The 21,625-nt window shown below is 44.8% G+C and overlaps 2 protein-coding genes across 7 annotated transcripts in view; one reads left to right on the forward strand and one right to left on the reverse strand.

Moving 5' to 3' along the window:
* The window catches only part of NDST2 (N-deacetylase and N-sulfotransferase 2), a 49,498-nt gene extending 46,220 nt beyond the window's left edge, over positions 1-3,278 (forward strand). For all 4 annotated transcript variants that reach the window (XM_035329739.1, XM_035329738.1, XM_035329740.1 and 1 more), the window contains 3 exons: positions 376-485; positions 1,931-2,033; positions 2,212-3,278. In XM_035329739.1, coding sequence (XP_035185630.1) covers positions 376-485; positions 1,931-2,033; positions 2,212-2,337 — 339 coding nt within the window. In that variant the 3' untranslated portion in view covers positions 2,338-3,278. The remainder of the gene's footprint in view (positions 1-375; positions 486-1,930; positions 2,034-2,211) is intronic.
* A 1,936-nt stretch (positions 3,279-5,214) lies between these two features.
* Positions 5,215-21,625, reverse strand: part of ZSWIM8 (zinc finger SWIM-type containing 8) — a 67,530-nt gene continuing 51,119 nt past the window's right edge. Inside the window, exons 17-26 of one of the 3 annotated variants that reach the window (XM_035329730.1) lie at positions 21,316-21,468; positions 20,361-20,583; positions 19,876-20,165; positions 18,922-19,145; positions 18,150-18,632; positions 17,384-17,552; positions 14,901-15,074; positions 13,362-13,481; positions 12,239-12,417; positions 5,215-10,955 (exon numbers count right to left, since the gene is read on the reverse strand). In XM_035329730.1, coding sequence (XP_035185621.1) covers positions 10,752-10,955; positions 12,239-12,417; positions 13,362-13,481; positions 14,901-15,074; positions 17,384-17,552; positions 18,150-18,632; positions 18,922-19,145; positions 19,876-20,165; positions 20,361-20,583; positions 21,316-21,468 — 2,219 coding nt within the window. In that variant the 3' untranslated portion in view covers positions 5,215-10,751. The remainder of the gene's footprint in view (positions 10,956-12,238; positions 12,418-13,361; positions 13,482-14,900; positions 15,075-17,383; positions 17,553-18,149; positions 18,633-18,921; positions 19,146-19,875; positions 20,166-20,360; positions 20,584-21,315; positions 21,469-21,625) is intronic. The other 2 variants (XM_035329731.1, XM_035329732.1) reach the window with 2 other exon arrangements.

Here is a 21,625-nt window from a genome sequence, read left to right on the forward strand (position 1 = left end):
TTTGGAACAAGTAATGTATTAGCACAAGTGTTCATTATTGTCTATCATACATGTAACAGGAGAGTAATCTTAGGTTACAGAAGAATACTTAGCCTAATGGTTGACATCTAAAAAAGGATACATGAGACAATCTATAAATCATGCTATTGCTGCGCCTCAGTGCTCAGTTACTGGGAAGTTTGACCAAAGACAAGTTTATTAAGCAAAGCCTGTTGGGCTTTTTTGGGCCGTATCCCCCCACGTGGCTCTGGAATAGACATGTCAGTAGACTTTACTCATGTGAGTGAAGGCCCAGGGCAGTTCTGAGAGACAGAAAGCTCACAAATGTCACTCAGCACAAGCTGTCAGAGGTTCAGGTGGCTGCTTTTATTTCAGATTCTCATTGTGGATGGTCAGGAGCTGAGACACAACCCTGCCTCTGTAATGGACAACATCCAGAAGTTTTTGGGAGTTACACCGCTCTTCAACTACACCCAGGCCCTCAGGTAGGGAATTGTTTTGGGGGAAGCTGCTTTCTTAGCCAAGTGTGATACTAACTTGATTGGAAGAACATGTCTTACCTCTGACTGCAAGACCTGACAAGGTTTCAGAGGTTGTCTATACACCCAAATTAGGTTCAGATGGTCGTGTTTGGATAGCATGAGATACTAGACTGAAATCATCGCTTAGTCTTTCCAGAAATGAAAGGGGAGGGTTTTTTTTTTGGCACTGTCATGGAGAAGCATGAAGCTGCTCACAGCAGTAATTATGATGTTTTCCATTTGGTCTTTGTGGTTTCACTAAAGGTGCTGGAATTACTAGAGCTCCTTTATGCTTTGTGGTATACATTGAATCTGGCAGAAAGCGGTACGATAAAAATGTGTGACGGGCTTATATTCACCTAGATGGAGATTAGGGACACATCACACAGTTTTGAGGTAAAGAGCTTATTATTACAGAAGACGTGGACTTGACAGTTGCCCAGAGCTGTCTGAGGAAGAGTTAGCAGAGGCAGTACCTTGCTGCTGCTAAGTTGAAGGATGTTACTCAGCCACTGCTGTGATTGTTGTCCACAGTATAAGTGCAATTAATCTGAACAGATTAAATAAGTCCTAGCTCAAGGTGAACTGTAGCAATATCAGTCTTCAGCAGAAACTTTGTAAGCCCACTGGCGATCTTGAATCATATAATATTGTTCTCTGCAGCTGAAACCTGTTTTCACATCTTCTCTGCTATCAGCCTGTGCTAGCTGAGGGTGGTAAATGTGTCGGTGTGCAATTGCCCTTTCTTCAACACAACAGAGAGTAGTACCAATTCAGGCCCTCTCCTCCTACAGGAGTTTTCTAAGGGGGTGTGTGCATATTTAAAGAAATGTCAGATTACTTGAAAGCCTTACTTGCTGAAGCACGTGTCATGATATTAAATGGACTATATACAGTATTGATACTGGCTGTTATGATTCCCCTTCCCTTCACCCAGGATCAGAAAAGCAGTATTGGTCAGCTTGCCTCAGAGTTTGGTACTTGTCCCTCAACCTCAGCTTTGATTGAGGGACAGGATAGACCTGACATGGTTCCTAATATTGCCTTATACCTATGTTTTAGAAAGAGAAGAAGCACCGAGGCTTTAAACACACAGGGGAATTGTCTAACACCTCTCAACTAAAGAGAAGTTTTAAAAGAATTTGATATACACTAAAACATCGATTTTTTTCACCAAAGCTTGACAGACCAATGTTGTAACACCAAGTTACTTCTCAAATTTCCATAAAGCCGAACCAACTGTGGTTGTAAAGGATTTTTTGTCGCAGTAGTGAAGTAATAAAAACAACTGAATAGCACAAAACAAACAAAAAAGCACTGAAATGCAAAATAGCTGTGGAGTTATTTAATTTCTGCTGCTACTAATTGAGCATGTGGCTATATCTTATAAACACACGTGTCCTTTTCAGATTTGATGAAGCAAAAGGATTTTGGTGCCAGCTGCTAGATGGAGGAAAGACTAAATGCCTAGGAAAGAGTAAAGGAAGAAAATATCCTGATATGGATTCCTCGGTGAGTAACTGTCTCAAATTTATTGGCAGCAAGAGATACAGAAACATGAAACACAATAAGCAAACAAACCTGGATTTTCCTACCATCAGTGGTAGGAAATGACCTGTGGAACAGGGACAGAAACGTGCTCAGGGTAACATTTTCTTTTACACTAATGTGGCTTGTCTTTTCCACACAGTCACGGCTGTTCCTAAGAGACTTCTACCGGGAGCACAACATTGAATTATCCAAGCTGATGAACAGACTTGGACAGCCCCTTCCATCCTGGCTGCGGGAGGAACTGCAGAACTCCAGCTGGAGCTGAGGGGGACTCCCTTGTCCCCAGTGCCATTGGGATGTGTGGTGCTCCAACATGCGCTATGATGCCATCTCTTGTCAAGCCAGAACAACTGGACAAATCAGCAGTAGCAGAGAACGTGCACGTGGAACCTTTCCCTGCCATTGGGAAGGGCTGCTACCTCTGACACTGCCCTGGGGCATGGAGTACAAATCTCATTCTTGGGTATTATTGGTGTGTTACACTCTGACTCTTACTTGCAGGAAGGATTTGTAATGCCTGCCCTACTTCAAGCAGGAGAGAGAGCAGTTAACATTTTATGTTTAAATTACTCTTCTCGGTATATGAAATGGGCACTAGCTGGAGGGTTGATGTCTTTCTCTTGTGAGTCCAGAAAAAAAAAGATTTAAGAGGTAAGGTATTGAGCCCACTGCTGAGAAAAGAGGAGCAGCTTAATAAAAGGGGAATCTGGTCCCTTGAACCCCAGCTTTATCTAGCAGTGTGTTTGGCAACAGCAAGGTACAAGAACACCTTGTTCCTCCCCATGTGGAAGACAGTGGCCATGGTTATTACTTACAGTGCCACTGTGTGTGGGTATTGAGGACTGCACCTTTTTGGAGACATGTAACAGAAATAAGATTGCCTCTCCTTATCTGCAGCTTTGCAGGTGTGATGTGGTGTCCAATGACTTTGGTCAATGGGCAGTGAGAGATAAGGCAAAGCTGCAGATACTGACACAGAATTATTTTCTTATCTTAGGGAAAAGGTTGCCATATGTGACAACGTGGCAAATATTTCTCTGTAGGGACTTTAGCCTTTTCAGAAGGTAATGGAAGGAATAGTAAGTCCCCTTTAGAGCACTTTGGAGGCCTGTGTTAGCAGAGCACAGTAGCTGGGGGAGGCAAAGCTCAGGTATTGTTAAATAAGGCTGAAACAGATTGTTCAATTCCCTGTGTCTGATCAGCTTTTTTTAAAAAAGCAACGTTTTTGTCTTTTCAACAGCTCCAGGGTCTCTACCATGTATGCTGATAGCTAACACGTGTTTAGTCCCCCTGCAGTCCAACAATCCAAGGAGAAATACAAAAAACAGTCAAGAGTAAGTATCATTCAGAGATAAAGGGGAAGCTTAGAGTTCTAAGTGGTTTCCTGTATCCAAAAGGGGCTCGTTGTTTAGATTACTGTCTGCACATAGTCAAGTAAGTACACTAAGGTGCTGTGCCTCCTCCAGCAGTTGCCAGATAATTTTTCTCAGAGGAAATCCTCCGTCATGGTTGTACAGGTTTTCTGTTGCTGAGCCGTGGGTTTCTGAAGTCATGTGGGCCATCATCCCCCCCTCCTGAACACAGATGGCCCATAACTATTGCTGCAGTTTAGGGGGGCAGGATCCATGCGAACACAGATCATGGGAACTTCAACAAATGTCGTGAGCTCCTTTTCTCCTGTTAGGGAAGAAAAGTTGCTTCAACCAAGCTTTTCCATTGAGCCTTAGGTATTGTGTATTTCTGAATGAATGGTGCATTTACCGTTGTATGTAAATGTATAAAGTATGCAATATAGTATTTTATTTCACGTGCCCTTGGAAAGGGTTATTTTGTGCAGCCAAAAAAAAAAAAAAAAAAAAAAAACAGGACAGAAAGACTAGAAACACCTCTCTCACTCCTGGTGGAGAGAAGAGCCCAACTTCCTGCACTGGATCATGTACAGCATCATTCACATTGAATGATAATGAAGAAATTCTTGGCTCTCGAAACTGAGCACAAGTGTCTGAATAAAAGCTAGAAGTAGTAGTAAGTGGATTCAATAAATGTACTACTTATTTTTCTTCTTTGTGATGCTTTGGAGTGATGTCATGGACCGTCAGCTGGTAAAACGGTAAAGACAAAAAAAAGGGAAATCCTACTCCAGCTCTTACAGCTGATATCTGGGAGGTGTTTGTTTTAATTACAATTGTAAGTTTTTTTCTGCAGCAGTAACAGTGTACTGAAGGTTTCTTTCTCTGCACATGCATCTGTAGGGTTGCAGATGCCAGCACAGAGAACCTGTGGTTGGAGACTCATTCTTACTGGTTTGTACTAGTGATGACGTTTGAGCTATTCCCAGCTATACTGCAGTAGCTCCAAGCTGCAGCAACAGAGCTTTGCTGTGAACGTTCTGTCCAGATATGCATCCATCGCGTGGCCTTGGGCAGCAGCCCGTGGGTAGATCTACAGTAACCTTATATCCAAGTGGTAAGAAAATATTTAGTCACAGTAGTGACAGAATTGTAAAAAACGACCTTTCAGCTCTCACTTCAGCAGGTACTTCAGAAACAAATACAGCATCAAAAGAGCAGGTATTACTACTATTATTATTTTTTTACACAGAAAGATCCCAGGAACTGTGCTACTGCTAATGTTACACACAGCTTCCTTCTTTTAATCCATTACAGGTTGTCACGTAGACAATTACTTCATACTTTATCTCAGGATTGTGGTAAATTTTCAAGGAAATAGATTCAAATATTTTTTTAAAAAAGAAATAATAAGGTACCAGGAATAAATGTGTGAGGGGCTTTCTAAATGTCAGGGCTGTTAAACTGGTGATGGTCCCTCAGTCAAGGCAGCAAGAGAAAGCTCTGTATCCTTTTTTTTTTTTTTTTTTAAAATCTTAGCAAAGAATGCTCAGCAACATTAAGTTGAAACTTTTACTCACTCATTCATGACCTCTGGAATTCAATCAGAAAGATACTTAGTAATAGACTGCTTTTTATTCAGTATAGGAAACACAGGGCAATGCTGGCAACTGGTATGATTCTCCATTTAAAGGGTAAAAAAAACTTTTAAAGGTCCTGGAAGAAGTTCTATGTAGGTAGCATGGCTCAACTCTACATACAATCTGATCCCTGAAAATTGCCTTTAAAAAAAAAAAAAAGATGACAGCACCACAAGGGTATAATCCTGGCAGAAGCCTACAGATACTGGAAATCAGAAAGAAACACAAGAGTCTATAGTTACATTAATCTAACGAGCATCTTGAGCAAATAAGCTGGTCCTATTGTTTTTCAGTGGTCTCAAATGCACAGCTGACTAAGAGACACCTTTGGTTCCTTACTGGTCATTTTGCTGTAGCAATAATAACAGGGTAAGAAAATTAACGACAAACTGACCTGAACATGCCCAATGAAGCTGGTTGTTCGTCCCTTCGCTGACTCACTGTGCATCTGAGTAGGCCACCAAGTCAGTGTAATCTAACACACACAAGTGCTTCCAGCAGGCTGCCTCACACTAGGAAGAAAAAATCCATTCACTCAGTAGGCAACTGAGTGAGTAGTGGTACCGTCCCACCAGTTATTTGGGCTGTAACTCTTGTTTGGTTCTGTCCCCTTGTTACATAATGGCTTGTGGAATTATAAAAAAGAGAGTAAACATTTAAAGTTAAAGAACTAACTTATTGCTGAAAAGCACAAGTTGGTTTTGGTACAACAAAGTATGCCTGATGCTTTTTTCTATAATACTGTTGTGGAATATGTACAAATAGTTTCTTTATCTCTTCAAGCTACTGTTGGCTGTAAAGAATATTTGCCTTTCAAGACGCAAATCCTCCCCATTCTCATCCGTATCACTTTATTGACTTGTCTAGTCTCTCCAAAATGCTTGCAGACCCTATATCCATAATTCTGACCCTGCAAGAGCAGGCTGAAATCCAGCTCAAGTTTACGTCGCATTAGTAACAAAGGATTATAAATCAGACTGTTCTCAGAATTCTGTCTAGTCAAGTATTGGAAAAGGCGCATGTCAAGTTTTATAACAATGTGTTGACACTAAGGCCCTGCACAATTGTTGCCCTTAAAGCCCCAGCATTTCTAACAGTGATACGCTCCTGGTTGACTTAAACAAGGCAAAGTAAAGTATGAAATCAAAGGAAATCACAAGGGACTGTTCCACGTTCATACTGCATGCTATCCATGTACACGTACTATACACAATAGATTCTTTAATGCATTACTAGCATTTTTCCTCCCTTCTTATAGCTCACCATCCCCTTACAGCAAGGGAGTAATTGTGCAGTGCAGACTGTACAGTATTAAGTAGCTATGCTATAACTGCAAACAGGCAACACTGAACAGAAAACAATTGCTTACAGAGCACAGACACTGTTACTATACCAACAATTAACAATACGCAGCAGTGAAGTTACCTTGTGACAGCTCACAAGGCTTGCATTTGGCAGTTAGACCTGAGAAAACGCTTTAATTAATCATAGGCTCAAACTGAAACCCTAGCACAGAATATCCCCAAACTGCACTTGCAGTTTTCACAGATTAATGATGCTCCTTGACAGGAGCCTTGCCTACCTTGCCTCAAGTTCAAGTACCCTAAAAATGGGAACAAGAATCAGAAAGGAGTTCAAAATCCATATCTGAATTACGCTAGGGCATGAGAGGGAAGGTAGTAAACAAAAAAGGAGCAACTTAAGAAAGGTCCTTTTTCTTGTTGTTTTACCATAATCACATCAGATGGTGCTCTAATTGGGGCACACAGAATGCATATCCCAAATGAGAGTAAAGAAAGCATAGAAAGACGCACTTTTCATCTAACTCTAGTCCTACCTGCTAGGCATGTCACATCATCAGATAACAGCTCCAACTCAGGTTGTTCACTGGCTGCAAAGACACAAGTCCAAAGGCAAGTAATGTTCTGCTAAAGCACATTCCTGGAAAAGGCTTCCAAGGGAAAACTTTCACAGGCAAGAAAGATGGTTGAAGGTGAATATGTCCTCTGTGTTCCCCTACAGTGGGAAGGGGGCTCTCACAGGGACTGGTGTACCTACCTAAGTCATACAGAAAAAAAGGTGTATCTGTAGCAAGAGATGTGGAGCAAGCACAGTTTTATCCACTGTGTAAGAACAAAACATCACACCATTCCTTCTGGATGAGCCAAAAAGCCAAAAGTCCACCTGTAGTTGTGGCACATTTACCAAGTCAATAAAGCCAAGATGTTACCCCTTAAAAACTCAGAAATTATGCAGGGATCAAAAGATTAAGTTCTAGATATGCTACTGTCCTAGATACAGCTTTATTTTTAAGGACAAGACCACGTACAGGTAAGGGGAAAAGACACTTAATGGACACTAACTTCTTCAGGGAAGGGGAGAGAAAAAATATTTCCTATGGTCACATGTGAAAAATAAATCTGGCAAGGAAGAGAAAGTCATTGTAAATGGGACAAAGGAAGACATACAATCTAAAGACCTCATGCCGCCTACCTTCAAGGAATGGATGGTGAATTAGACTTCAGCAAACGAGACAATAACCCATTGCAAGTTCACCTGTCACAGAATTTCATCCATCTTCGCATAAGTGGGGATAAATACCCATCGCTATTAATGCTGACTAAATTCACCATTTGTTGCCAAACCTGAGCAATCCCCCCCAAAATAAAACAGCATCTCAGCTACATAAAAGACATTCTTACACTGGAAGAACTCTAGAGTAGGCAGCTGCCTGGCAGATAGTCTAAACTGCACTGAGCACATGTGTTGCTGGTGAGGGTTTGGACCCTAGAGAACATGTACTCAGAGTGAAAAAACACAATGGTTAGCTGAAAGTCAAAGGGAATTTGAGGTGGCTGTGACCCTCTGCTCTTTCACAGGTTTTAAGCTCAAGCGTCTTCAGAATTTCTAAGCCTAACTACTTGCCCCACACCTGGAATAGTGACCAAACTAACAAGACTGCACTGGGAATTAATTTTTTTAACTTAATGGTAAATTAACACACCAGTGCTCACTTAATCTCATATAAGGGAAAGATTACTTCAAAAGTCTACCCGCCACATGGCAGGGAAAAAAAAAAAAATAAAATCATCTCCTTTCTCACTGTCTTCCTGTCCTTGCTCAGCTACATTTCCATAGGATACAGCTCAGGCACAACAAAAGATAAAATAGATCCAGAGACCCAGCGTGGAACGTGTTCAGACAGATGAGAACAAATGAGAAGGCAGCATTGTCACACAGCTCCTCTTTCTCACAGCTGCATCTGAGTACTCTCTTTTTTCAGAGAAAAGACTGGAAATTTCTGAAACTACTGACCTGTGGCTCATACCACTGAGCTGCTTCTTTGGTCGACGTCAGTCTGAGGTGAGATTCCCTGGCTCTTCCTGCATGGGCTCTGCAGCTGCTGGAAGACAACTCTGACAGGGTCTGTCAAATGGAAGCAGTGCAATCTCTGTATAAGGACTGGAGCAGGTAAAACAAAGAGAAAGTTTTGAGCACAGTGGAAGAAAATTGGTATTGCTATTTCTTTTCTCTTACACACTTGTGGGGACTACACAAAAAGCAAGTACACTTCCCTGTAATTTCCATTCTAACCTCACTGTAAGCAGCTCCACTGTATTTCCTCAAACCAAAGATACTGGTGACAATGTTCTCATGCTCCTGATGTATTTTAATTGCGGGAATGTGAAAACTTGCCTATTCAGGGTCTAAGTGTAAGTGGAAAGGAAAAGATGAGACTTTATTAGAAAGCTCATTTTTTCTCTAAACTACTTTCCCAGTTCGGAACATACAAGAACCAGACAAAGTGCTCCAGGAACCTAGACTTTCCAGAGATGGGGCTGTCCTTTCAAAAGCTTTGACTTTTGCTCAATAACAGGCACCTCACAACCAACACAGAATTAGTTTAAAAAACACAAAATTAAACACATTCTTACAAGCATCAGCATTTATAATTAGCATGTAACTAGACAGCAGAACACCTTATGGAGGTATACAAAGGGCTCTAAGGAGATATTTAAATAGTTACTGTTGTACAATCAAAAGCACAACCTTGATTACACACGCTGGCCTGTGTAGTACAGGAAGAAAACCAAAGGAGCCTGTTCATCTGCTTTGCCCTATTTAGTTAGTTAGTTAACTTATTTCTTAAGAGCATCATTGAAAAGATCACACAGGCATACGTTTTTACCTTGCAGAAACTAAAAGCTCCGTATTGTCGTTGCTTAAATCCAAGAAGCAAAATATATTCCTATTGAGACATTAAGATTCTTAACATCCATCAATTTTCTGATTACCAATTAAAAAAACCCTGAAATTTCTGTGCTTGTATGCTTACAGACGGCGGTAGCCTTTTAAATTTCCTTGGCACAAAAATAAAAGCTTTCTAAAATTAACTTTCTGCAACACTGTCCCTATTGGATCTCTGGGATAGTTCACCAAGAACCTCTTAAAACTCACGGGAGCACACCACTAGTCCTTAACAATTAAGTGCAAGCAGCTACTGTTTTGCATAAGGTTTTGGAAATACAGAGCTGCCCATCACCACACGGTATTGCTGCTGTCCACACTGGAAGAGGAACCCAGAGGCTGGCAGAAGTGTAGATGCTGCACCAGGACGCCCCAGGCCACCAGCTTCGCTCACGCCCCTCAACCACCCAGTCAGCACGTACCTCAGCCTCTGCAGAGACACGTCATTCTCAGAGCAGTACCAGGCAAAAAACCTTTGGCTCTGGCCACCTGCCTCGTGCTGGCTGCTATTTCCCAAGGCAAGACAGCTATCTATCAGCTCACAGGAGCTCCCACTGACACACAGCTGGCCAGTTCCATCACTGTCAACATCACAGCAGAGAGAAGAGAGAGTCAGTCTAAGAAAACGAGTGTTTAATCAGGAAACGAGAAGAGATAAGGGATAAGAAACTGATTACAGGAGGGTAATACCCCAGCCAAAAGAAACACGATTGTACAACTCCGAATAACCAGGATCAAAACATCCTAAGGGCCAGGAATGCCCAGTGAGGGACACTCTTGAGAAAGAGCCTGAGCACTTCTGGCAGTCTCCAGGCAGTTCAGGGCAGTCTTGGACTTTGTCTGCCCAAGCTCCAGCCTCTGCCATCAGCAGCTGCTGCAGAAAGCTGCAGAGGTGGCCCTGGCCCTGCTACTCCAGTCTCAGCTTCTCTCAGCAGGAGGTGCTGAAAGGAATGGAGGGAGCACTGGCTGTGCACAGCAGTCCCAGCCTCTCCCAACAGGAGATGGTGTGTGGAGTAAGAGAAGCCCATACAAAAAAAAAAGTTTACATATTTATAAATGCCAAAATAAATATTTAAGACAGACAGACTCCCCCACCCCTCAAACACGTGTGTAATCACACTGCAAACTGCTCGCAGGATAGCCTCCAGGGGCTCAGGGAAAAAAGCAGTGACTACACCACAGGGCAGCCAGCTCAACTTCCTTCTCATTACCTGATGCCTCTGAAGCCTGTAGCCCACTGGGAAGGTGGAGGAAGAGCGAGCAAAGCAGAGCGCCAACACGCAACAGTGCTGGAGAGGAATGTCATGGTATAAATACATCAAATCAGTGGTTTCCAACAAGTTAAAACTAAAATAAAAAAGACACCAGAAGGAAGGATGGTGTAAATGGAACTACAGCTATGCGGGGCAAAGGGTTGTGTGTCCATGGAGCTCCGCCTACTGTCATGGTGAGAAGGTGGTCATTTCCAGAGACACCCTTTGCCACAGCTCCTTTGTCTGCTTGCTGCGCTTCAGGTTCTGGAGAATATCATTAAACTGCATCATGCCCACGGGAGTCAGGCAGAAGGCGCTTCTGGCGCTGCGGATGGCATTCACAAAGTCATCGTAGTCAGCTGGAATGAGATGGATCAGCCGGTGATGGATGTACTGGATGGAAACAGGGAAAAAGCCTTAAGGTATTTGCTCACCACCCGCAAGCTGGTGACATTCTTATCAGGACTCAAGAGCTCCAAAGGTGATACGTCACGCGACCATGTTACCCCATGAGAGGTCCTGAGACTCAGAGGCTCTGACAGAGAGGAGAGTTAGCTCAAAAGACAGTAGTGTTCTATCTTACATCCTAACGTGGCCAAGGCAACTGCCACCCTCAGAGTACCAAATGCACTACACAGCATCAGCAGGCATTCTCTTCTTCGTAAACACCATTTGGTGGCATAGTACAGAGCAAAAGGGTCAGCTAAAGCCCTTCTCCATCGCCCACCAGCATCCAGCCCTCACACCATTCATTCTGCACGTCACACATGGGGACCCAGCACATTCACTGGACATCATCTGCACTGAGGGGTATGGCAAGGCTGAGGTTTGCACTGAGTTGCTACAAAATACCTCTAGGGATAGCAGTCTGTCATCATCTGCTACTTCCATCAGTTTATCAAATAAGGCCCCAAAATTGCCAGTCCAGCCTTTGAGAAATCTGTTTCCCTAATGGAGCTCAGAAAAACAGCTCAAGTGAAGAAGCTGTCACTTCCCAGAAATACCATCCAGGTGATAGGACAGCTAACCAAACCTGGACAGTATGTCTACAGAACCACCCTTATGGTCACTTACTCAGAGAAGTAGGTATATGTAGGGTGTCCTGTTTACACTGTTTTAAGGAACAGGCAGCTGGCTCATGGAAACACGTTTATCCTGGTAAAAATCTTGTAAAACCTTTGTAAAACCTGAGATATGTCATCTGTACTGGTAGGTGACCAAGCCACTTCCCCTATTAATTTCCAGCACTGGCACACCAGCCAGCCATGCCAAGGCTTTGTGATGTGGTAAAGACAGACTACAAAAGAGGAAAGAATAAAAAGGCTGGAAAGAGTTGGATAGGTGGCTTGAAAACATAGCAAGGAAAAAGTTAAAAGATCTGTGTAGCACTTGGAGTGAGAAAGAAAGAGGATGGAACATAAAACCACTCCATCCAGTGTGGTGAGCACAGGAGGCAAGAGGCCTTAGAAGAATCAGCACAGTGTGGTCCTTTGTATGCAGCCTCCACACAGGCAAGCTGTGCCTGCTGCAGTCCCTGCTGAGGGCGAGGCATGCATCAGGCAGCACACCAGTTCAGCTACCAGTACCCAAGGCCCATTCCCCTCTCTGCACGTGCTCACGCAGGCAGTTCCTGCAGGGCAGGCAGCGGCCTGGCAGGAAAACAGACCACAAATTACCTGCAAGTAGGCCTGCTGGCACCTCTGCACCAGCTGGTGGAAGGCTGGGGTGCGCAGGTGGTTGTGCACATGGGCAGGGTTGAGCCGCTGTAGAGCTTCCATGATGATCTCCTGCAGCACAAAAGGGCTCAGCACCCCTTTGGCTGCACCAACACAAAACTGATGCACGTAGTTTACACCTGCACAGGAAGGAGAGGTCAGAACAACAGTGTTAAGGTAAGAGACACTCAAAAAATCATGCGCTTCCCAGCAAAAACCTGGACTTGGAGCACCTTCTTCTCAGTGTAATGTATCCTCCAGCAGGCTTAGGGAAGAGTCTAGCAAACTCATGGGGATATTATTCTGATATATCCATCAGGTCTGAGTAGAGACCAAGTACCACTCAGTGTCTGATATTCCTAGTTCAGCTGTCTTTAAAGGAGATATGAAAGAAAACTGGTGTGGCAATGTAACTACAGAGAAAAGAATACACTGCACCTCCTCCTATGTTTTCCAGCCTGCCCATCTAGGAAGCACCTGCAGCACCTGCACCCAAGTCTTGTGGATGCTGGAAGGAGATTCAAGCTTCCCCACTGCTGTCTGCAGTGGCACTCCCCTGACAGCAGCAGAAGTCATGCCACTGGGCAGGCTGTTCGTAGAGTTGCTTTTAAGTTCTTACTGCTGATAAAGAATTAAGAACATAAGATGGGGGAAAAAAAGAGCAAAGTGTAAGTAAAACAAATCCCCCCCAAAAAGGAAAAGAAAACCCAAATGTTTGGTGGGTTAAGCATCTACTCCTATAAAAGGTCTTCATAGAAAGAATAAATGCACATGAAGAGAAAAATACCTATGAGATAGAGTGGAAAAGGAAGAGAAAAAGTTACTGTTACAGAGTGGAAGTTCTGAGCCCTGTCCAACCCCATGTGCTTCCAGTGCCTCAAATTCAATAGCATGCCTACAGAACCCAGAAAAGGGATGACTGCCTGGGTAAAAGAGCAGCAGGGATCTTCTGAAACCCTCAGAAATGGAATCAGACAGCAGGCTCACCCGGTCTTTGAAGTTTCACTCTTAGGAGAGCTTTTTCCCCCCCATAGTCCAAACCCCAAGAAGTGGATTTCTGCTGAGGTACTGCTCTGAGCCTTACCTAACTTTGCAGCTAACCCAAGGAGCCATTTTACATCCTCCGTGTAGGGTGGGCTGCGGGAGAAGTTGTTGGGATGGTCGTTGTGAGCTCTTCGGCCAAGCATCTCCAGAGCCAGCATCCCTGTGAGAGAGGGGCAGCCAGAGTCAAGCAGCACTTCTGCCCTGTAAGACTTAGTCTAGCACTTCACTCACTGCAACACCACCTCATTGGCCTGCCCTTCTCCAGCATCAAATTCCCTGACTGCAAAAAGTCCGCAGAGAAACAGAAGGCCCATCTTGGAGACTGTCACCAAAGGAAGCAGCTGGGTCTGCTCCAGTCTGGGGAATGTGCACAGCCATCACACCTCACTAGAGCTGCCAAGAGACGTTCCTCTAGGATCTACAGCAGGGTCCAGCCCCAAAGGCTGCACTATCAAAGTTGTCCTGGAAGCAACAGATTTGTTCCAAGTTTTGCAACAGAGACTACCCAAATCAAGCTACTTAGCTGCAAAGACAACAGGCCAACAGTGAGCTGCAGTAGTGTCAATCTGCAAACTTTTCACTCATTCTGTTACAGTTCCTCACACAAACTCCGATTTAAACAGCTTTAAAATACCAGCAGGCACTATGTAATGTAAAAGCCTGTCTTGATCTTCAGATCCTCTTCCCCCATCCCCTTTTCTGTTATTCAGGCTATTAAATGCCTTTCATGACTTACTACTTACCGCTATGATGCTTCCTTCCCATGACATCTGTACCCCTTTCTGACTGACAAGTACTTTCTTCTCTAGCTTTCAACAAAAATTCAGGCAATATCCAGGCAGTTTTTCCTCCGTTTTCTTTCTGTTTCACTTCTTTTGCTGTCCTGTGCTGGCTTTGCTTATCCTAGGAGGCTTCCTCCTCCCTCCCCAAGTACCTGCTGGGTTGGACTGTGACTGTATCCGAGTAGCTCCCCTCAGTCTATGCTCAGTCACAAATCCCACAACTGACTGACATCCCTGTACCAGCGGCAGTGTAAGGCAGAGACTATTTCCTCAAAACCAGTGTGGCTGGGAAAGGAATACTATTACATCCCCACCCTCCGTGTCAGCCTTCAACAACCTAGTTGGAGAGGCACAGGTCACATCTCTCTGTGCCTCTGAAGACTCAACTGGTATTAAACTAGAGGTGTGCCTGCACCATCTGTGAGCAGCAGGAACTGAACTCCACTGTTTCCAGCTGTCACAGCTTCCCCAATCACATCCTCAGAACACTCGCCAGACTCATTTACAATATACCAGCTAAAAGACAAGACTCTTCCCAGTTCTAACCCACTGAGCTTTCTCTTCTACTCTCATAGCTCTCAGCAGCCACTTTTCAACCTTCATAGCAAAGGAGGAAGGATTGCTATGCCTCCATTTTTAGCCTCCACATATGACTATAAACTGGCTTTCCCCAGGTAGCTAGGATGCCATCGCCCCCAACAGGTGCAGTAGCAAATTGCCAAACAACAGCGAAAACCTGCAGCCCTGCCCTGAATCCCTCTCACGGGGGCCATAGAAACCCACTTGGCCGTCCTTACCAACTCGGTATGCGGAGTGGAGGTAGTGCAGACCCTGGGGGCTCACAGGCTGACTGTGCTGCTCATCCTCGGCAGGAAAACTCCCTGTAACAAGGGAGTTGGGCTGTGAGGACAGAGTTGTCAAGGAAGCCCCCTGAATCGCTGGGAACGTTGATCCTGCATGGACACTTCCTACTGAAGAGAGCAAAACAGCAGCATTAGGACCCACCACCAAGCCTAAGAGAAGGTTTACTTGGGCCATCATCTCCCTCAACTGACCACCCCCTTCCAATGTACTGTTCTGTTCCCCTAAACAGAACAATACAGCAACCAAAAACCACAGACTTACAGCTGAAATACAATGGGCTAAGAATATCTCTATTTTATTTGCAAGCAGGGCCTGAAGGGGGTTGATTACACACCTGCCCATCTCTTCTGCAGTATACCATGGACATGCATATCATCCATGTCTTACATGTAAATATAGGTATTGACTCCAAGGCCTTTGCTATTAGTAAACGATGATTGGTTCTGATGTCTTGTCTAAGGAAACACACACGTGCACATCTACATCTGATGAGAAACTGCTGAGGAAAATCACTGAGCCAGAACAGTATTAAGTCTCTCAAATAAAGTCCAACACTGCGAAGTTCTTCTACTCCTGTTTAAGTCAGCTATGACTCCATCCAGATACTACATGGGAAGAACATTACTGGAGGCTAGCTTCCAATCAAACCTCGTAAAGAACAGCTGTTGCATACACTGACAGCAGTTATCTACATTAAAAACTGCATGGAAACTTGAGACGGTTCAGACACTAAACTAATATGGGCAAATTCAAGGGAAATCACTGGAATTCCCATTACACATTGTACAACACAAGCTTGTATGGACAGCTAACACTGATCCAGTAAGCGTATTCTGACAAGGGACTCGAGTTAATCTTTCCCTCTCAAGAAAGGCATGGAAAAGGAAAAACAAGGTTTTCTTGAGCATTTCAGAGCAGAGATGCCATTAGGTGGGTGCACATTGCTACCTCTATTTCACAGGTTCTGTGTGGTGCTACTACACCATGCTTGGGCAATGCTCCAAATTCTGATTTCTTCTCTTCCCCTGACACCTCCAATATTTTTTTAATGTTTACTAGTGAACAGCTGAATAACTGAGAACAATGTGCCTCCGAGGACAGATCTGTCTGACCTCCTCAGCCAAGCAGACACATAGTGCCAAACAACCCACGAAGTGGGGCAAAATCCACGCTGCATTTGACATCTGGCCGAGGAGAAAAACCCACAAAAATGAGCTAAGCTGAACTGTTGTCAGAGCCTGAGCGTCACCATGTGCCTATGTACTCCAGGAACAGCAAAACAGTATTTTAAGAACGGAAAACCATAAACAATGGCAAGTGGGACAGGTGGGGTTGTTTTATCCTTTTGTTATTTTAAGTGCTCTAGGATTAGTTAACTGTTCTAGAAGATTCATAACTCGTAAAGAAATGGTTTTTCGTTGTTAAGAATCACAGCATCAACCTAGGACTAAGGCTGTCAGCAAAAGATGCTCTTCATATCCTCAGGACTCTTCTATTTCCTTTTGCAGTGTCTTTTGGCATTGAAATTAAGGATAGTGCACTTAAAAATAACTGAAAAGGAATCCCCTTTCTCCTGATAATCTGGATATGAAGGAGGCCAGCACATCTCTTAAGTGTTTTCCCACATGCCAAGTTTCCAGAACCTAGTGAGCTGCAACACACTGATAGATAAGGAAATTCATAAACAGACAGACATTACAGCCTCTTCAGTTAGGGCATAACAGAGCCTGAGTCCAACCACAACTTACTAGTGCAGAACCCTGTGGCAATGAGAACAAGTCCACAACTCAGTCAACATCTGCTGTTCCAGTGCTGCTCGCTACCTGATGGATCTCCACCACCACTCAAGCCTCAACACAACGTGTGAGCAGTCATTCAGACTGCCATTGCCATGACTGCCAAAACATCTGTCCTCTCTACATAAGTTCCACATTTCTGGTACCGGCTGCCTCAAATTCCTCAGGGCATGAAAGACATTTATTAGTGCTACTATCTCTCTATCTGACCCAAAGGAATCACAAGTCTGCTCAAGATCATCTATGCTCACCTTGTCCAGAGGAGAGGCTGCTGAGGGGAAAAAAAAAAAAAAAAAAAAAAAAAAAAAGGAAGAGGGCAAAAGGTCTAGCAAGTTAGAGGTCAGAAGGGCCAGGACATCTCCAAACAGAGAGGACAAAATAATCTCAAGACTGGAAATGTATCTACACAGAAATTAAAGCTCCACTAGCTGAATCAGGCCCCATAATGAACTCCAGTGCCCCACAGCATGCACATCTTTAGGCTGGGGTGGATTTGTTCAGAACTTCTCAGAGCAAGAACTCTGGTCCCAACCAACCGATGTTGGTGAGGAACAGGACTTGGCTGGGGTACAGCTGTGAGGCTGTACCTCCTTTGCCCAGCCCAGGGCTGTAACACTTACTCGCTACATTGGAAGACAGTGACAGTCCCGTCTCGCTGTGATAGGGATGCACCGCAATCTGCGTCATGGATGGGACTGGCACACCAGGGAATGACACTGCTGTAGCTGCCAATGATGGCGTTGTTACTGAGTAAGGGTACTGAGCTCCTATGAATGCTGGATGGACACCCTAAAAAAGAAAACAACAGTCATTTCTACTTTATTTGACCATTTAGAAGTTCAAAACATGATGTCCCCACACAAAACCCAGAGCATGGGAAATCCTATCTTACAAGGAGGAAGCTTAGTAAGCAGCACAGTAACTAACTTGCACCACATGACTATTACATCTGCTTGTTCTTCCTCCATTTAAATCTAATCACTTTCCACAAAAACATTCCAAGAACTTCCAAAAATAGGCAGAGGTTACAATAACTTTTGCTAATATTCCCTCTGTAGTCTCTATTTGGTGTCAAGATGACAAACTTTCTGTCAGGTGCCTTGTATATTCTGAGAAACTACAGAGCAATTAAAATAAAAAAACAGTGATATGTTATCTTTTGTATTCTCTTGAGACATTACATGCACCCACAGGAGGCTCCTTATCAGCTCAAAAGCTGAGCTGGGTAGTCTAAGTAGGTATCACAAATCAGCGAGTAAGTGAGCACAGAAGCCAGATCTCAAGACACAGCAGGTCCAGCCCCACACTCTCCCCAGACACAGATAGTTCTTCATGCAGCAGTCACACAAAATTACTGTAAATAAACAAGCTACAGACAAAACTCACCTGCGGGTATGCTGAGCCAGGCACTGGGAAGACAGCTGGACGCGGCATGTGCTGGATAGTGTGTCCGATATACTGGGGATTACAGGGAATGTGAGTCTGAAGGGTGGTGTAGGGGTGGAGGCCCTGCGTGTGTGTGTGCGCCATCGCCGGCCCTGCCATCGTGTGCTGCTGGTACATGGTTGACCCCACAGAGATCACTGGCATGACCGTTGCTGCTGCAGTCACTGCAGCTGCTACTGTTACAGTGGTCGGCTCAGTGGTCACCCGGTTGTCTGTCAATCCTCGTGTTGCTTCAGAGGCAGCCCGCGCACCGCTAGCACTGCAGCCCGTGGCACCTTCTCTCTGGGCCGGAGTCCCACCAACAGTCTGTTCATAAAGCCAGTACCACTGGTGAGCTACTTCAAAGAGGACTTCTGGGTACACACCGCCTCCCTTCGCTGCCTCTTCTACTGCCATACAGGCCTTTTCCAGCATCAGATTGTCCTGAAGGTGGTGAGAAAAAAAGCAAAACCAGAGGTGAAGAATGCAAAACCAGAAACAGAAGATAAAACTATAACCAGAGAGAAGTACAAGGCACTCTAAAATGACTGATGATAAGGGGAGCTGTTAGATCACAACTATGCAGCCGAATAACCTCAGCTATTCATTAAAGACAAACCTACAGAATTAAGACTAGGGCTATCCAGTAGCAGAGGGGGCAAACCCCCAAGTAACAGTATGTCCCTGATGCTGGCAGTCAGCTTGTGCTAATCAGCCCCGACGTGATGCTCACCTGTTCCTTGCACTGCACCAGAGCCCTCTGGATCTCATTTGGGTTCAGGGCATGGGCGTGGGGCAGGCAGCTGAGCGCCAGTTCAGCAGCTGCCCGCACCATGTTGGAGTCTCTGGCCCGCGAGGCTCTGTCTGCCAATGATGCCACCTCTGGGGGGGTCAGATGTCCATCCCAGCACTCCACCAAGATGTTCAAGGCTGCGCTACCAATCTCCATAGCCTGCCCTAAGAGTAAAAGAGAAGACTCTCACACTACTGACCATGCCCAACAGAGTTACTGTCAGCTCTCCCTCAAAAGGAGATGTACTCGTTACTTCCTTCAGTAGCAGCAACAGAGCCCAGTCGCTCTTCTTACACTTCAGGTGAAATGTAGGCTCTTCCTCCCAAAACACAGGGCAGGGAAGAGCCCTTGATAAGCCAGCAGTGAGTGAGGGTGCCATTATCAAAGTTAAGCTAAAGATGCCTTTCAGACCGTGAGAGGAACTTGCTACAGTTGATTTTAGTACCCAGAAACCACAGCCTGGACTACTGCTCTATTTCTGTCATGTCAGCAAACATGAATTTTCAAAGGCGTGTTTTTCAGGCTCTGGAAACCATGTGGGTAGAAAGCAGGCAGTAGGTCTGAGTACAAACAGGGAGGAAGAAAGTGAAATGCTGAACACAGCCAAAGAACACATTCAAACTTGACAAATATCTATCTCTTCGGCAGATCCCCAAAGGATAGGTTAAAACCAGTCCGTGTACCTCCCTTTCCCAAAACCTTCTGAGAAAGGTCTGTGGCTCAGAGGACTGAAGCAAAACACTGTAAATCACTGGTGCTCAGCTTGTGCTGCCAGCTGTGCCAGCAGCTTACGTGACTACCATAGAACATCATCATCATCACATTTGGGAATAAGCTCGCCCCCTTGCCCCTTTCTGCCCAAAAGCAAGCTTCCTGATGAAGTTCTGCTGTAACCTGTGATCCAGGAGACATGGGAGGAGTACGTTCGAGAAAGCCAGTTGGGGGACACAAAGTTGTGCAGCCCTAGTGCATACAGCCCGATCTCAAAGGCGCAGAGGTGAAGGTTGCGGTGTGGTCCCTGGTGCCCGCCACTGGAGGAAGGGTGGGTGAAGATGGAGGTACTGCTGTTTCCACCAGCTTTGATGAGGACTGTCTTGGCCAATTCAAAGTAGAAGTGAGCAGCTGCCTCTGACGGCTGGTTTGGAACATGAGGAGCATGGCTCTCCAGCCGCCTCCCTTTATACCTACGGGAAACACACAGAGGAAACTTTCAGATAGCAACAATATTCCAAGTTCAGTAACCTGTGTGCAGAGTTCCTATTTTAGGGTCCAGAGGAGACAAAGTAAACTCTCCCAAGGAAGCACTTCCTGATGCACACATGCCAGTTCCCTGACATCAGGCCTAGAGGTCGATTCTGTGCAGTGACACTATTCATTACCTGCCAACTTCCACAGTCTTTGCACGGGCTCCCCCGCTGGCTCTCCTACTGCCACTGGAAGAGGAAGATCCCAGCGAATCACTCGAAGAACTGCTGATGCTGTCACTGTCCTGTCCTCTGCCCCATGATGTTGTTGCCCACCCCCCGCGTAGTGGTCGCCGACTGAGTGTTGGAGAACTGTCAGAGGTGGTTTCAGGAGCACTGCTGTCAATGCTAGCCATGCCTATGACACCAGAACAAACACAGTACAGTCAGCAGGTAAACTTCTATCCACGTCACCTACAATCCCAACTAATATCAGTCATGTCAGCGAACATTTAACTTTGCAAAATAAAACAGATTAAATCAGCCAGTTTGGCCACAGATAGCACTGATGTTTTACAGTTCTTTGACTAAAAAGCAGAACAGTCCAAGAACAATGTGTTTGTCTTTATTTCTCCTTTGCATTGTCCCAGCCCCTCACTCCATCTGCCAAGCTTTATGGCAGAGTATAACAACAAGAAAATAACATACATACAAAGTTAGGTTCTACAGGTACCCTGCTGGTAGAGGCTGCACAATTCATACAAAGATTTTTCATATCCTCTAGCCTCTCACACCCTTCTGAAGAGAAGAAGCGTGAGAGGCAGCAGCTCCTCTGAATTTGTTTCTGTACCCAGGAGCACAGTGCTCTGCTCCCAGAGCCCAACAAGCATTCTGTTCCAGATACCTAATCCATCACCTGGAACACAGCTGCTGTGAGAAAAGTATGCACATGGTAAACTGCAATTCAAACGTGGGGAGGAAATCTATGGATCAAAACCTGTTTTGCCATACCAAACACCTCAGAAACAATCAACTGCTTCTGTAGTACAGGAAAGGCTGACAAGTGGAATGAAAGAGCAAGGGAACAACTGAAACACCAGAGCAATGCCTAGCACAGCCCTCGATGCTGTACAAGCTAGTCAGTTCCTACCTGTGTGTTTCTTCTTCTGTCTAACAGGTGAACCCCAGCATCTCCCATTGTATCCACCTCGGTTTCCAAGGGCCAGACGACTGGGCACCTTTCCCTCTTGCTTCAGGACAGTGGACTCACCAGCTGGCTCACAGGGGGACCTCTGAGAGCTCTCTGCATAAACAGGACGGTGACACGGTAAACATTATGGCTTGTTTCTGCATCTCTAAAACTAGATGTGGTCACTTCAGAAGTATAAATATCAAAATATGCAAGGCGTTTATAAAATGAGTGGTATTTATTAGTAGGATTATCTCAGTTCTCTTTCTGT

This window comes from Oxyura jamaicensis, chromosome 6 (assembly GCF_011077185.1).
Source record: "Oxyura jamaicensis isolate SHBP4307 breed ruddy duck chromosome 6, BPBGC_Ojam_1.0, whole genome shotgun sequence".
NCBI classification, from domain to species: domain Eukaryota; kingdom Metazoa; phylum Chordata; class Aves; order Anseriformes; family Anatidae; genus Oxyura; species Oxyura jamaicensis.